The sequence below is a fragment of the Electrophorus electricus genome, unplaced genomic scaffold, assembly GCF_041902795.1.
Source record: "Electrophorus electricus isolate QZ-2024a unplaced genomic scaffold, ASM4190279v1 Scaffold239, whole genome shotgun sequence".
Lineage (NCBI taxonomy): Eukaryota > Metazoa > Chordata > Actinopteri > Gymnotiformes > Gymnotidae > Electrophorus > Electrophorus electricus.
The window spans coordinates 26,406-41,145 of record NW_027658519.1 but is presented as its reverse complement, the minus strand read 5'-3'; the positions used below and the strand labels follow the sequence as shown (position 1 = coordinate 41,145).

Below are 14,740 nucleotides of genomic sequence, written 5' to 3'. Positions count from 1 at the left end.
ACACACACACACACACACACACACATTCTATCACTCTGAATCTGAAAATGACTAGGCAGCGCTAGAATGGATGCAGTGTGTGTGTTGTGATTTTACACCCAAACGTTAGATGGGTGGCTTAACTGTTAACTGTACTCACATCTCAGGATGGTTTTCCTTCAGGGCTGGCAGCTCCTTCTGTAGTGCTGAAGGCAGAATGTAAATTGAATGAACAGGCCTATTGGTCCTTTGGTTATTTAAGGTGCTCTGTGTTTTGTTGTGCAGTCAGTCTGCAGGCAGTACGTGGCAGACAGTGGCAGATCTGGTGAGACTTGAGAAGCACACGGTCGGTGGCCTCTCTCCTAACACCATCTACCTGTTCATCGTCCGCGCGGTCAACGCCTACGGCCTGAGTGACCCCAGTCCCATCTCGGAGCCAGTGCGCACACAGGGTGTGTATTCGGGCAGTCTGCTGTCTCATCACTATGGATGCTCATGCACATTATTGCACCTGTAAAAAAATGTCTAAAAAGAAACTAGCAGTCTGAAGTGGGCTGATTATTTTGAACGGTGCTGATTTTAAGATGTGCTGAAGCTAGTCTTTGGCACTGATGACTCATCTGGTAAAGAAGATCAAAATTTTGCTTGTAACGCTAAGATCATGGGTTTGATTCCCAGGGGAGCACATCTACTGTCATACTGGTAAATATGGAAGCTGTTTGAGATGAGAACATTTGCCAGATGCTTTAAATGTAAACGGGTCTAGAATCCCGGCCTGGCCCTTTCATGCTACATTTGTGATGTTTTGTTTGTTTAGATGTGAGTCCGACGGGTCAGGGCGTGGACCACAGGCAGGTGCAGCGTGAGCTGGGGGAGGTGGCCGTCGAGCTGCAGCAGCCTGTGCTAATAACGGGATCCAGGGTCCAGCTCACGTGGACCGTGAGTACTGACCACATCCACCCTCTCGGTCCCCACACCATATTTACTCACACACACCAGCAGGCCTAAATGCTGCAGCTATCACTACTAAACAATGAACCATGAATAATGGTCTATCCACAACCTCACCGACATTGCCTGTTTGTACAGAGAGAAAAGATGTGCGTTCAGGACAGACACTTTTTGCCAGGTGCTATCTCTGAGGTGCATCTCTGGTTGATCACAGGTTGATCGGCAGTCCCAGTACATTCAGGGCTACCGGCTACTGTACCGGCCCGTAGGAGGCTCCTGGCTCCAGCAAGACGTGAAGGCCGGGCCTGAACGCAGCGCAGTCCTCGTCGACCTGCTCAAAGGCACTGAGTACGAGGTCAAAATCAGACCCTTCTTCAATGAGTTCCAGGGCATGGACAGCCACCTGCTGACCCTCCAAACGCCCGAAGAGGGTGAGCCTCAACCTCACAGTTACTTTAGGTTTAGCAAAGCATTTTTAACATTAGTTTAAATGTTAAAGTTTTATGGTTTTAAAGTTCTCAAAAGAATACCAAGAGCAACTTTTTATTGTTTGTAATTTTGCCTTTTGGTAGTCCCCAGTGCCCCTCCTCAGGCCGTGACTGTGTCAGCAGTCAAACTCAGCAACAGCTCCGGCATCAGGGTTTCATGGCAGCCTCCCCCCGCTGAGATGCAGAATGGAGTGATCCAAGAATACAGGGTAAGGGGATTTGCAATTCAGGTACAAAACTGAATGGAGCAGCCGAAAAGATTTCTACTTGAGGGGTATAACGGCCTTTATACATCTAGTTCACATTGTTTCACTACACTTTTATTTCCACATAGCATTACTAATAAAAGGCAGATAAATACATTTCTCATTCATCTTTGATTATAATGTGGTATGGGATACCATCCACTGGAATATTTTAAATACCAATGCCCTAGTCAGAAACTGCTAAATCATGATGGCCACCTGTCTTTCTCAACAATTGCTGACCTGGTCTAATATCATGACTCCTTTAATGCTACGGTCCTGTGGAGTAACTTGGGTATAACAGTGTAACAGTAGTCTGGAAGCTGCTTGGAATGATTGCTTACTGGTGTGCGGTGTGCTTCTCAGATATGGTGCCTGGGAAATGACTCTCAAACACGCTACCACATTAACCAGACGGTGGACGGGAGCTTGCTGTACACCCTGGTGAAGGGCCTACTTCCTGGCGTGCTCTACCAGGTGGAGGTAGCAGCAGTGACCACTGCTGGAGTGGGCACCCGGAGCCAACCAGTCTCTGTGATGATCAGTGAGTGCCTACTGAAATAGCAAACATGTGTTTACTTTTTATGCTAGATTTATTTACCATAGATGCTGCATGTACATGAATTCATGTTAAAGTGTACATCATGCATGCCAATTTTAATGGTAGTGAATTTTAGTCTCCTCTAGGGTGTGTACAGATTTTTAGTCTTATACAGTCAACTCCCTAACTGGATTTGCCCATTATAATGACTAATTAACCAAGAATCATACAGTCTGATTCTTACTCATCTTTTATAACTTAATTTTTCATGCAAATTTCAATCTTTAATAACCACAAATGAGCTGTGAATAGTTCTTGTGACAGTAAGGAACATGCATCAGTGACATCTGTATTCCTATCCAGAGTGCGGATAAAATATCAGCAGTCATTTATTTCCTGTCTTAGGTTTCCCTGAATTTAATCTTAATTGTAACATATTTGTCATGTTACTACACAGCAAGCTAATGACACTGATTCAAAGCATTTGCCCACTGAATCACCAAAAGATCACAATCTTGATCATACATAGTGACATTTCAGTCCAAGCCCAAATGAAGCAGCACAAGGTGTAGACAGGACTCTACGCTACTATTGTAAACAGGACTTAAGACCACTCTTGTAGGAAGGACTTTTCCCCACGGATGTAGACAGGACTCTGCCCCACTGTTATAGACAGGACTCTGCCCCACTGTTGTACACAGGACTCTACCCTACTGTTATAGACAGGACTCAACCCCACGGATGTAGACAGGACTCTACCCCACTGTTGTAGACAGGACTCTATCCTACTCTTGTAGACGGGACTCTACCCCACTCTTGTAGACAGGACTTTTGCCCACTGTTGTAGACAGGAATCTACCACACTCTTGTAGACAGGACTTTTGCCCACTCTTGTAGACAGGACTCTACCACACTGTTGTAGACAGGACTCTACCCCACTGTTGTAGACAGGTCTTTTGCCCACTGTTGTAGACAGGACTCTACCCCACTGTTGTAGACAGGACTCTACCCCACTTTTGTAGACAGGACTTTTGCCCACTGTTGTAGACAGGATTCTACCACACTCTTGTAGACAGGACTTTTGCCCACTGTTGTAGACAGGACTCTACCCCACTGTTGTAGACAGGACTTTTGCCCACTGTTGTAGACAGGACTATACCCTACTCTTGTAGACAGGACTTTTGCCCACTGTTGTAGACAGGACTCTACCCCACTGTTGTAGACAGAACTCTACCCCACTGTTGTAGACAGGACTTTTGCCCACTGTTGTAGACAGGATTATACCCTACTCTTGTAGACAGGACTTTTGCCCACTGTTGTAGACAGGACTTTTGCCCACTGTTGTAGACAGGATTATACCCTACTCTTGTAGACAGGACTTTTGCCCACTGTTGTAGACAGGACTTTTGCCCACTGTTGTAGATAGGACTTTTGCCCACTGTTGTAGACAGAACTCTACCCCACTGTTGTAGACAGGACTTTTGCCCACTGTTGTAGACAGGACTCTACCCCACTGTTGTAGACAGAACTCTACCCCACTGTTGTAGACAGGACTTTTGCCCACTGTTGTGGACAGGATTATACCCTACTCTTGTAGACAGGACTTTTGCCCACTGTTGTAGACAGGACTATACCCTACTCTTGTAGACAGGACTTTTGCCCACTGTTGTAGACAGGACTCTATCCCACTGTTGTAGACAGGATTATACCCTACTCTTGTAGACAGGACTTTTGCCCACTGTTGTAGACAGGACTTTTGCCCACTGTTGTAGACAGAACTCTACCCCACTGTTGTAGACAGAACTCTACCCCACTGTTGTAGACAGGACTCTACCCCACTGTTGTAGACAGGATTATACCCTACTCTTGTAGACAGGACTTTTGCCCACTGTTGTAGACAGGACTTTTGCCCACTGTTGTAGACAGGACTTTTGCCCACTGTTGTAGACAGAACTCTACCCCACTGTTGTAGACAGGACTCTACCCCACTGTTGTAGACAGGATTATACCCTACTCTTGTAGACAGGACTTTTGCCCACTGTTGTAGACAGGACTTTTGCCCACTGTTGTAGACAGGACTTTTGCCCACTGTTGTAGACAGAACTCTACCCCACTGTTGTAGACAGGACTCTACCCCACTGTTGTAGACAGAACTCTACCCCACTGTTGTAGACAGGATTATACCCTACTCTTGTAGACAGGACTTTTGCCCACTGTTGTAGACAGGACTTTTGCCCACTGTTGTAGACAGGACTTTTGCCCACTGTTGTAGACAGAACTCTACCCCACTGTTGTAGACAGAACTCTACCCCACTGTTGTAGACAGGACTTTTGCCCACTGTTGTAGACAGGATTATACCCCACTGTTGCTTTAGTGAAAGGTGTCTGCTGCTGCTGGGTTTTAACTTCCAGTTCATTCAGTTCAGCTCCTACTTTCACAGGGTACTTGGTGTATTTCTCTTTGTGGCTAGTGGCACAATGGAAACCCATTTGTTGCAGATTTCTCCAAGCCCGCCGCTTTCCCCTTGAACTCCGGAAAAAGGTCACCTGCCTCCAATCTCGGCTGAAATTTACAGTCCCCATGGTCATTTTTCTCTTTATATTGCTCATCTTTATCAAATGTACCTCCACAAAAACAATGACTGCACGCAGGTAGCTACAATTGGCCAGTGGTACCTGCGCTTTGTAAGTCTACCATTAGTGCATAATTGCAGTAATAAATTACTTTGAATGCAACCAGTCAATGTTCGATCCAGAAATCAAACAACAATGATACACCGACCCATGGGCCATACAGGAAGAGAGTGTGGGGTACTGTGAGTTGCTCATTCATGGTCTACATGTTAAGTGAAAGCTGAAACAGTAATTTTGTTTGCAAACTTTCACAGCCTCCATCAATTTGTCTGTACTGACAGTAATGCAAACATTATAATTTGCATGTTCTCTTTAAAACGGTTGTTGTTTTTGGTTCATGTTGCTGTGTAGAAATAACAAGAAACAAAAAAAATGTTCTTTGATAAGAAAAGGGGGATATTTATCTTCTCTATTTTATGTGAGCCTTCTGAATATATCTCTCTCTCTCTCTCTCTCTCTCTCTCTCTCTCTCTCTCTCTCTCTCTCTCTCAATCTCAGAGTTGCAAGCGGAGCAGCCTGGGGTATCAGCTGAAGGCAGTGACTCAGATCAGAATGTGAGTCTTGCAGAGCAGATTACAGACGTGGTGAAACAGCCTGCCTTCATCGCAGGCATTGGTGGAGCATGCTGGGTAATCCTCATGGGCTTCAGCATGTGGATATACTGCAGACGCAAGAAGAGAAAGGAACTGAGTCACTACACAGCTTCATTTGCATACACACCCTCAGGTAGACTCCCCCCCCCCCAAAAAAAAAACAACAACCAAAATGAAGATGTTTGAGATACTTAGCTAACCTAAATAACTAGCTAACCTTAAGAAGAGTTTATTGTCTTGCCTCTATCCCTCCAACAGTTGGCTTTCCTCATGGAGAAGGCTCGGGACTAAATGGAAGGCAAGTGACTCAGTACATAGTTAAGAATGTAAAGAATGCAAGAACAGAGTACCAAGGAGATACTGGCCTGCATTTGAATGACCTCCCTCTTTCTTATTTCCAGGCCTGGTGTGTTGGGTTCTAACATAGGGAACTACCCCTGGCTGGCTGATTCATGGCCCACTACAAATCTTGTTCATAATGGCAAAGAATCAGCCAACTGCTGTACTTCCAAACCTGACACAGCAGAGCGATACTACAGCGGTAAGCAAAGGCACCTTCAGAGATCACTGTACATCAGTACAATAACAGGCATCTACTGATAGCCCAAGGCACATGATAAAGTCTTTGGTTTTGATAAGTCAACATGAAACATCTCCTGGCTCTGTGCATTAGTGTTTGTTGATACTTCTCCCCAAGTTTAATTTGAGATCATCTCTAATCCATTTCTAATCCCTGCTCTTACAGAGGCTGGGATTTCTAACTACCTGAACCAGACTGAGAAGTATAGCACTGGCTCCAACGAGGGCCCCATCTATAGCACCATCGACCCCGCCGCTGAAGACCTGCGCAGCTTTACGGCCCAGTACTCCCAGCACACCACACCTTACGCCAGCACTCCCATCATGCCTTTCACTAACCAGGTGCCCTGCAGCCCCGACCAGGATGGTGGCCACTGGATTAACCAACCAGGGACCTCAAACGTGCAGTATGCCCAGCCGGACCGCTCCAAGGCTGATAACGGTATAGGTTAAGAGACCTTAAAAGTTCCTTTCGCTCCCATCCAATTGATATGTTGATTGATACGTTGATTGCATTTTCTGTGTCGGATCTGTGCTGGATCTGTTTTGATGTGACGTGCTTTCGAAACACCTGCCATTGTTTCTCCTGTTTGATGGGCGAAAAATGCCATCAAACACCAAAACACCATTATTTTCTTGACGGCGCCTCTCCAACCTCTCTGTAGCTAAGCAGTCAAAGCAGAAGTCAATGGGGAAGGCAGTGAAGACTCCATCTTTGAACTGGACGGAGCCGTCGCCCCCCCCACCCTCCCTTGGAGAGTTAGAGCACTGTGAAGATGAGGACGAAGATGAAGACGAACACATCGAGGAAATGGGGTAAGCTCCATTATGATCATGTCTTATGTGCTTGCCACGAACAAACACACAATCATTCTTTTTTCCATTACAGATCTCGTCTTAAGTCTTAAGTTTCCTCTTGGAGTAAATTATCATATAAATATGTATTCACACATAGCACGCTATTTAACCAAGGCTTAAGCTACTGCAAGCCAAGGAATCTTGTGCCCAGAGTTTAGAAATGGATTTTTGGGGTATAATGACTGCACTACAGTGTTCTTAAATTACTTCTGCACAGGGTTTTGCTTAATATGGACAATTCTTTTTCAAACTGCATTTCCATGGGTGCTTTGAATTTTGACATTCAAATATAATGCTTATCGAATTTGCAGGGGCCAGTGTGTCAGCCGGCTGAAAACGTATGAGAAGACAGCCTATAATATGCTGACGTGGCCTCAGAAAGCCTCTAATGTTCCATGCCTATTCCAGGAAAGGCTGCTCCATTAGCCGTGCTGCTGGTGTGTGTTATTGGCCCTGACAGGGCTCTCTTTGGCAGCTAACAACATTAGCAACATGCTGGCCGCTGCTCTGGCCTGCGGCCTGTTCCCTAAGCAAGGAGCATAGCATGGGTCTAAGGCTTCGAGGCCCCTGTTTCTTCCTTACCCAATATCGCATTACACTGCCGTTAGCTGGCAGAGGGACTCATGCCAGTCCCTGAGCGGCATGAACGCAGGCACTGTGTGTGTGTGTGTGTGTGTGTGTGTGTGTGTGCGCTGTGTGTGCGCTGTGTGTGCGCGTGAGTGGTGACAGGTTAAACACATAATCATCGCTCTTGCTGCCACTCTACCTGAATGGCTGCCCAAAGGGCCCGTGGAGGAAGTGAGGCGTATGACTTGTAGCCGTTAAGCGGGCCTGGCTCGCTCATCCACAAGGGCAAGATGAGCAGCGCTGATAGCGCAGACACCGGCCCCTATCCTTCTCCTTCCAGCAGGCCAGCGGTAATGTCATTAGCTAGCAGCAGGTACAGACCTTCTCATGTTCTTCCCCCTGAGCAGAACAGGATCATTCAGCATGTTAGCACGCACAGCTGCCCGGCCGCCCGGCCAAACTCAATTTCCATTACTAGCCTACAGTGAAGTTCTCCAATTTGCGATGAACTTGAGGATAAACGGCGATGACCTTTGCTTGAGCCCTCTGGTACTTTCAGAGGAGCTTGGTCCTGGTTATTGCATTACCACCAAAGCTTTTCTCATTCCCTTCATTTGGACTGTTAACCTCGTAGCTCTGGCACACAACAGTTTAGCAGCACAGTTCAAATTCCTGCCACGCCTGCAAAGCTAGCTCCCTTTTCAACCCAAGTCTTTCACTATCAAAGCTCCACGGAGTGGTATGTGAACACCTCAGGGTGCAGCACTGATTGTCACTCAGAAAGGCTCAGTATTAAGTCGTCATCATTTCTCTCCGACATGGACTGCTCTTTGCTGAAGCCCCAAACCGCGTAGTTAGCCAGGGGCCATGGATGCCTCCTCCATCTGCTCTGGCAGATTGGAAAGTGATACGCAGGCCAGTCGTCGAACAGACAAAGGTGACATACCACGGCACTTAACTTCAACCAAAAGTATAGCAATGGAGTGTTAAATATCATTCATGAAATCAGTTGTATAAGTGTTTAACTAAACACATTTGTTACCGCTGTCCAAAAAAAAAAGGCTGAAAATGAGTGTGAAGAGTGTGTCAACAGAGTGTGAAGTGTGTCAACAGAGTGTGTAGAGTGTGTCTACAGAGTGTGTAGAGTGTGTCTACAGAGTGTGTAGAGTGTGTCTACAGAGTGTGACACTAATATTTCGCTACCCTTCCTCTCTCTCCGTGGGTATCCAGTTCTGATGAGGAGGACTGGTGTCCACCACTCCCAGAGAGGACCTACCTCATGGATGGAGTATCGGAGGATGAGCCACTGCCCCCTCCCAGAGGAGAGGCCGCTTCCCCAACCAATTCCTACAGCCACCAGTCGACAGCTACCCTCACGCCCTCGCCCAGGGAAGACACTGCGCGACTGCCCCACCCGGAACAGACCCAGGCAGGACGGTGAGGACGCTTTCTTCTAACCAAACTAAAAATGGAAGGTTTGCTAACTGGAAGAAACCATACAAACGTGGCCCTGGCAAGATATTGCGGGTGTCAGACCGAAGACGTGCTCTTCACCTCCCCGCATCTATATATCACAGCGGCCTGTAGAGAATTCGTTACCCGTCACCCCACCATGACACAGCAATACATTTGTTTTCTTTCTCTCTGGAGGTGTTTTCACCACTTGCTCCTTTGTTCCTGCCTAGGAGACATGTGCCTTATGAATAATTGATCCCTCAGCCAGTTCCTGTTTTTTATAGCTGCTGTGTCCTACTGTGAAACACAGGCTTTCTGACAACACTGTTGTGAAGTTTCTCGGCAGGTGGAAGTCTGCATCAAAACAGAGCATGTAAGGGCTGCGTGAGCCCGAGTGACGCATAACTGATGTCTGTTTGTGCAGTCATTGCTGAGCTGTAATTGAGCAGTCATATTTGATGTTGACAGACGGTTGCCGTGTGGACCAGTGCCCATTCCCCGGGCTCCCAGCCCCCCCCTTACGCAGACCAATCAGAACCTGTCAGCCAATTCAGAGGTTCCCGAGAGCAGTACACCACAGCGCTCCACACACAGACGGGATGTGAGCCAAGGAACGGGACAGAGTGCAGACAATGTTAACACACCAGGTGTGTGTTGTGCATGTGTGTGCGTGTGTGTGTGTGTGTGTGTGTGTGTGTGTGTGTGTGTTTGTGTGTGCGCATGCACTTGTAAAACATCTTTGCTTTATTGCTTTTTGGGGCTATGACAATAAAACCCCAAAGATCAGTGTGTGTTCAATGCTTAGGTCAGTATCAAAATCCCATTCCATAGTGCGAGCGAGAACATCTGTAGGGGATGTGCAGACCCCTCCCACCCAGAAGGCCAGGATGAAAAAGAAGACCTCAAAGAGTGGCCAGTACCGCAGAGACATCATTCAAGGAGGTGAGAGCACCTATTTTTTGTGTAATCTTCTTGTGTGTGTGTGTGTGTGTGTGTGTGTGTGTGTGTGTGTGTGTGTGTGTGTGTGTGTGTGTGTGTGTAACACATTGGTCATCCTTCATGAGCTTGTATATTTTGATGTAGCTATGAGCTCATGTCCGACCACTCAGTTTTGCTAACGCGGAGCTCTTATCTCGCCAGATCTGCCCCCTCCTCCCGAACCCCCACCTGAGGATGAGTCAGGCCTAGAGAGAGGGCAGACAGCCCCAGACAGGGAGGGGGGCTACATGTCCTCCATGGAGAGAAGAGAGCACAGCACACCCAACCGCAAGATCTCAGCTCAGAGAAAGAAGGATGGTGAGAAGACCGATTGCACAGACACGCTCCATCTGTACACCATGGCCATGCACTGCATGTTTGCTGGACACACTGATTTACACAGTGCATATGCAGCACACAGAGGCTCAGATATTCCCAGGGAAAAATCCATTTTGACTTAAATTTTTTGTCTTCCATCAAAAACTTGAATAGCTAAAGCTAATGAATAGAGTTGCTATGTAAATCTCCCCTTTTCCTTATTGTCCAAAGCTCAATGCTTTAGAACTGATTGATGAGTTAAATGTGTCACTCCACAGATGATGACTTGATTCCTTACCACAAGCCCAACTTCCTGCCACGTGGTCAGATGTCCAGCAACTGCTCCACAACAGGAAGCTCTTCATCACGAGGATCAACAGGATCTCGAGGTCACGGAAACAGCCGGAAAAGAAATGATGTAAGAAATTGACCTGAAGATTACATCACAAAGAATTTAAGCATTCTATAGCAACCTGAGACTTAGGATTCTGAGATAGACTTGTTTTCTGTGCAATATACAGTGGTGTGAAAAAGTGTTTGCTCCCTTCCTGATATCTTATTTTTTTGCATGTTTGTCACACTTAAATGTTTCAGATCATCAAACAAATGTGTGAAAAAGTGATTGCGCCACCTGTTAAAACATAAATTAACTGTGGTTTATCATATCTTTGGAAAGCTGAGTTTAATTTCTCTAGCTACACCCAGGCCTGATTAATGCCATACATGTTTTCAATCAAGAAATAACTTAAATAGAACCTGCCTGACAAAGTGAAGTAGACCAAAAGATCCTCAAAATCTAGACAGCATGCTGCGATCCAAAGAAATTCAGGAACAAATGAGATACAAAGTAATGGAGATCTATCAGTCTGGAAAAGGTTATAAGGCCATTTCTAAATCATTGGGACTCCAGCAAACCACAGTGAGCCATTATCCCCAAATGGCAAAAACATGGAACAGTAGTGAACCTTCCCAGGAGTGGCTGGCTGACCAAAACTACCCCCAGATTGCAGCGACGACTCATCCAAGGGGTCACAAAAGACCCCACAACAACATCCAAAGAACTGCAGGCCTCATTTGCCTCAGTTAAGGTCAGTAGTTCATGACTCCACCATCAGAAAGAGACGGGGCAAAAATGGCCTGCATGGCAGAGTTCCAAGGCAAAAACCACTGCTGAGCAAAAAGAACATAAAGGCTCATCTCAGTTTTGCCAGAAAAGACCTTGATGATCCCCAAGACTTTTGGAAAATACTCTGTGGACTGACAAGACAAAAGTCCCATTACATCTGGTGTAAAAGTAACACAGCATTTCAGAAATGTAACATCATACCAACTGTAAAATATGTTGGTGGTAGTGTGATTTTTTTTGCTGCTTCAGGACCTGGAAGACTTGCTGTAGTAAATAGAACCATGAATTTTGCTGTCTACCAAAAAATCCTGAAGGAGAATGTCCGGCCATCTGTTTGTTACCTCAAGCTGAAGCTCACTTGGGTTCTGCAGCAGGACAATGATCCAAAACACACCAGCAAGTCCACCTCTGAATGGCTTAAGAAAAACAAAATGAAGACTTTGGAGTGGCCTAGTCAAAGTCCTCACCTGAGTCAGATTGAGATATTGTGGCATGACCTTAAAAAGGCGGTTCATGCTTGAAAACCCTCCAATGTGGCCGAATTACTACAGTTCTGCCAAGATGAGTGGGCAGAAATTCCTCCACAGCACTGTAAAAGACTCATTGCCAGTTATCACAAATGCTTGATTGCAGTTGTTGCTGCTAAGGGTGGCCCAACCACCCTTATTAGGTTATTAGGTTTAGGGGGCAATCACTCTTTCACACAGGGCCATGTAGCTTTGGATTTTTTTTCCCTTAATAATAAAAACCTAAATTTAAAAATTGTATTTTGTGTTTACCTGTGTTATCTTTGTCTAATATTTAAATTTGTTTGATGATCTGAAACATTTAAGTGTGACAAGCATGCAAAAAATAAGATATCAGGAAGAGGGCAAACACTTTTTCAGACCACTGTAAGTTTACGGCCATGGTCTCTCTTGACTAGCTCTCGGACAAATTCATCGGTGAAGCTTGCAACACTCAGAAATTATCCTGAACACTGTAGCCTCCTTGCAGGAACTGCCCTCTCCCCAACCCTATTTCTAATCATGAACCCTTCTCACAGATGAAAACACTCAGTAAATGCTCCTTTTTTGTTCTTGGGATGGAGACAGAATTGGCTGAGATTTCTAAAAGTTTCTATCTGAGTGTAGTGTGGAGCTCTTAGTACAGTAAAGGGCCTCTGCATATGCAGCAGGTAAGGTCTGATAGTTCAATCAGTCAATAGTTCCTTCCAACCATTTATGAAAAACTACATTAGACATGCAAGTGATTTAGACCATCTATGCTTGTTTCTCTAAAAGCCTTGATTTATCGTTTCAGGTCTGTTGCACTTTTCAGTACATTCAGAACATTATTATTTTATTATTACTTTTTGTGAAAAATGTATGACATAAGCTTTGCTATAAAGAAAATGGTAACACTTATAGTGCTTTCATTAATATTTAAGTAATTATTATCTTAGCAAAAAGTAATCAATTATTACAGTATACTGTTGTTTTCATGAATCTGACTACTAGTTAGTTGACTAAATTGTTTACTCAAATTTGTTACTAAATCCTGCCACTTTACTGACTAGATTATTGTAGTGAGGAGTAATTAGTGAAGTTTACTCCTGTTACTGTCAGGTTACTAGCTATTTAGGTATTAATTAGTAAATGACATTATAAAATCAAAGATCCTGGCAAACTCTATGTCTCTGTGCCATATTAATGCTGTAGAATGAGGTCTGTGCTGAGCTTTGATCAGCAGTACAGAGTCCCAGGCTAGCCAGACGACGCACCCTCTCACCTATCACAGTCACCAAAGCAAAAGAGTCCCAACATGGGGAGAAAGGGTGTGCACCCATCCTCAATCACAGACCCCTCTGTCTTCAGATCTCACCCCTGCTCAAGTTACCCCTCTGGGAACTTTAAAAGCAGGTCACACAAAAGAGGCCAGTGTGTTCCTGGGGGAGGGAGTTTTGGGTTACCCCCTTTCTCAGTGCTGTCTCACCAGCCGGACAGAGCGCGTGGAAATGTGCCGGGTAGCTTTGGGGAATGGACCCTGCAGGACTCCAAGAAGCAGGCTGAGCTTTACGGTCTTGGATTTTCTCAGCTCATACACTGATCTGTCCCTCCAGATATGTGCTGAAGTAAATAATCCATGAAGACTCAACTCAGCTGCTTCTCCCGTGCTTCCCATTGAGTTTGCAGTACAAAAGAAGATTAGAGCCAAAATTAAAAAATTTTTGTGCAAGGCCATTTTATCAGTGTGTATTTTGCGATGTAAAAATTATATTACTACTTAATCCAAATCTTTAATCTGCTTCAATTTTTGTTCTTCTCAGGAGATGAGATAAGGGAATGCTGATAGTTGGGGAAAAAAAGATCTTCAACAAACATCTTTGAGTTTCTTCAGTGTACTCTCTGCCTAGTAAAAAACAGATCTGTAGAGAGCGGAATGAGTACTCAGACCTATTGTCTGCCTCACCACACGCAAATCACGGACTTTTCATTATGTTGTTGTTGTTGTTATTATTATTATTATTATTGTTATTATTATTATTATTATTGTTATTGTTATTGTTATTTATGACTCTCATGGGGCCATTTTAAATCTCATTGTCACTGTAAATATTTTTTTTCTTTAAGGTTTTTACATGGGGTCCAGATACAGGGAAAGAAGAAATATATTGTATTTATAAGAAAAGAAGTAAAACACGCTAAAAGGTCCAATATAAAAGAACATTACTGTCTGAATGTGCCAATCTCTTTTTGTACAAATGTATACAGTACTTTTGAATGCATAAATAATATTGCACTCTTGTTGTGTTGGAGAGCAACAGAAAATACAAAGCACAACGTGTGTTGTCAACCAGCCAGCAAGGCAATCTGGACCTGTGCCAGCCCAGGAACCTGCTAGCTTTGACTCCCCCCACCACTGGAGTAGGTGACTGCTGTGGTCAGAAGAGAACGTGGAACAAGTTTGTCCTTTGATATCCATTACGGAAGACTGTACCCATAGGACTTTTTTTTTTGTTGTTGTTTTTTGAACGCGTGCTTTGAAGACAGTGTGAAAATGTGTTCTGAACATCAACAAAAAAAACAAAACAAAGCTATCCGTTCCAGTGGCTAACTTTTTGGTAGTCCTTGTTGTTTTGTAAAAATGAAATAAAAAAAATAAAAAAACATGAACCATGTACAGCGTGCGCTTCCGTAAAAGAATTTTGGTTGGTTTTATTTTTGCTTGTTTTGTATTCAGAGCACATTTTTGGAGAATATTTGCACAAAAAGGCAGGGAAGAACATGTCTATATTGACAGAGGTTACATGGAGAGAAAGGGAAGACAAGCAATGAGTGAACGTTTAAAAGCACAGAGAGGAGAATTCAACTGGAGGGTATGAGAGATGCTATCCCGGGGTGACGGGTTCAGTGTAATACAGAGTGAAGGGAGAGAACCCTCTCACG

The 14,740-nt window shown here is 44.7% G+C and overlaps 1 protein-coding gene across 1 annotated transcript; it reads left to right on the top strand.

Moving 5' to 3' along the window:
• Window positions 1-211: 211 nt before the first annotated feature.
• Window positions 212-14,463, top strand: LOC145655362 (roundabout homolog 3-like; the record flags this gene model as incomplete). The annotated part of the gene is made up of 16 exons (XM_081708997.1): window positions 212-431; window positions 797-918; window positions 1,145-1,361; window positions 1,503-1,627; window positions 2,030-2,207; window positions 5,337-5,564; window positions 5,690-5,729; window positions 5,833-5,972; window positions 6,177-6,452; window positions 6,676-6,826; window positions 8,666-8,872; window positions 9,359-9,537; window positions 9,722-9,832; window positions 10,031-10,186; window positions 10,465-10,604; window positions 13,621-14,463. Coding segments are annotated over 16 exons (2,502 nt in total), but the record flags the coding sequence as incomplete, so codon positions are not given.
• Window positions 14,464-14,740: the final 277 nt, after the last annotated feature.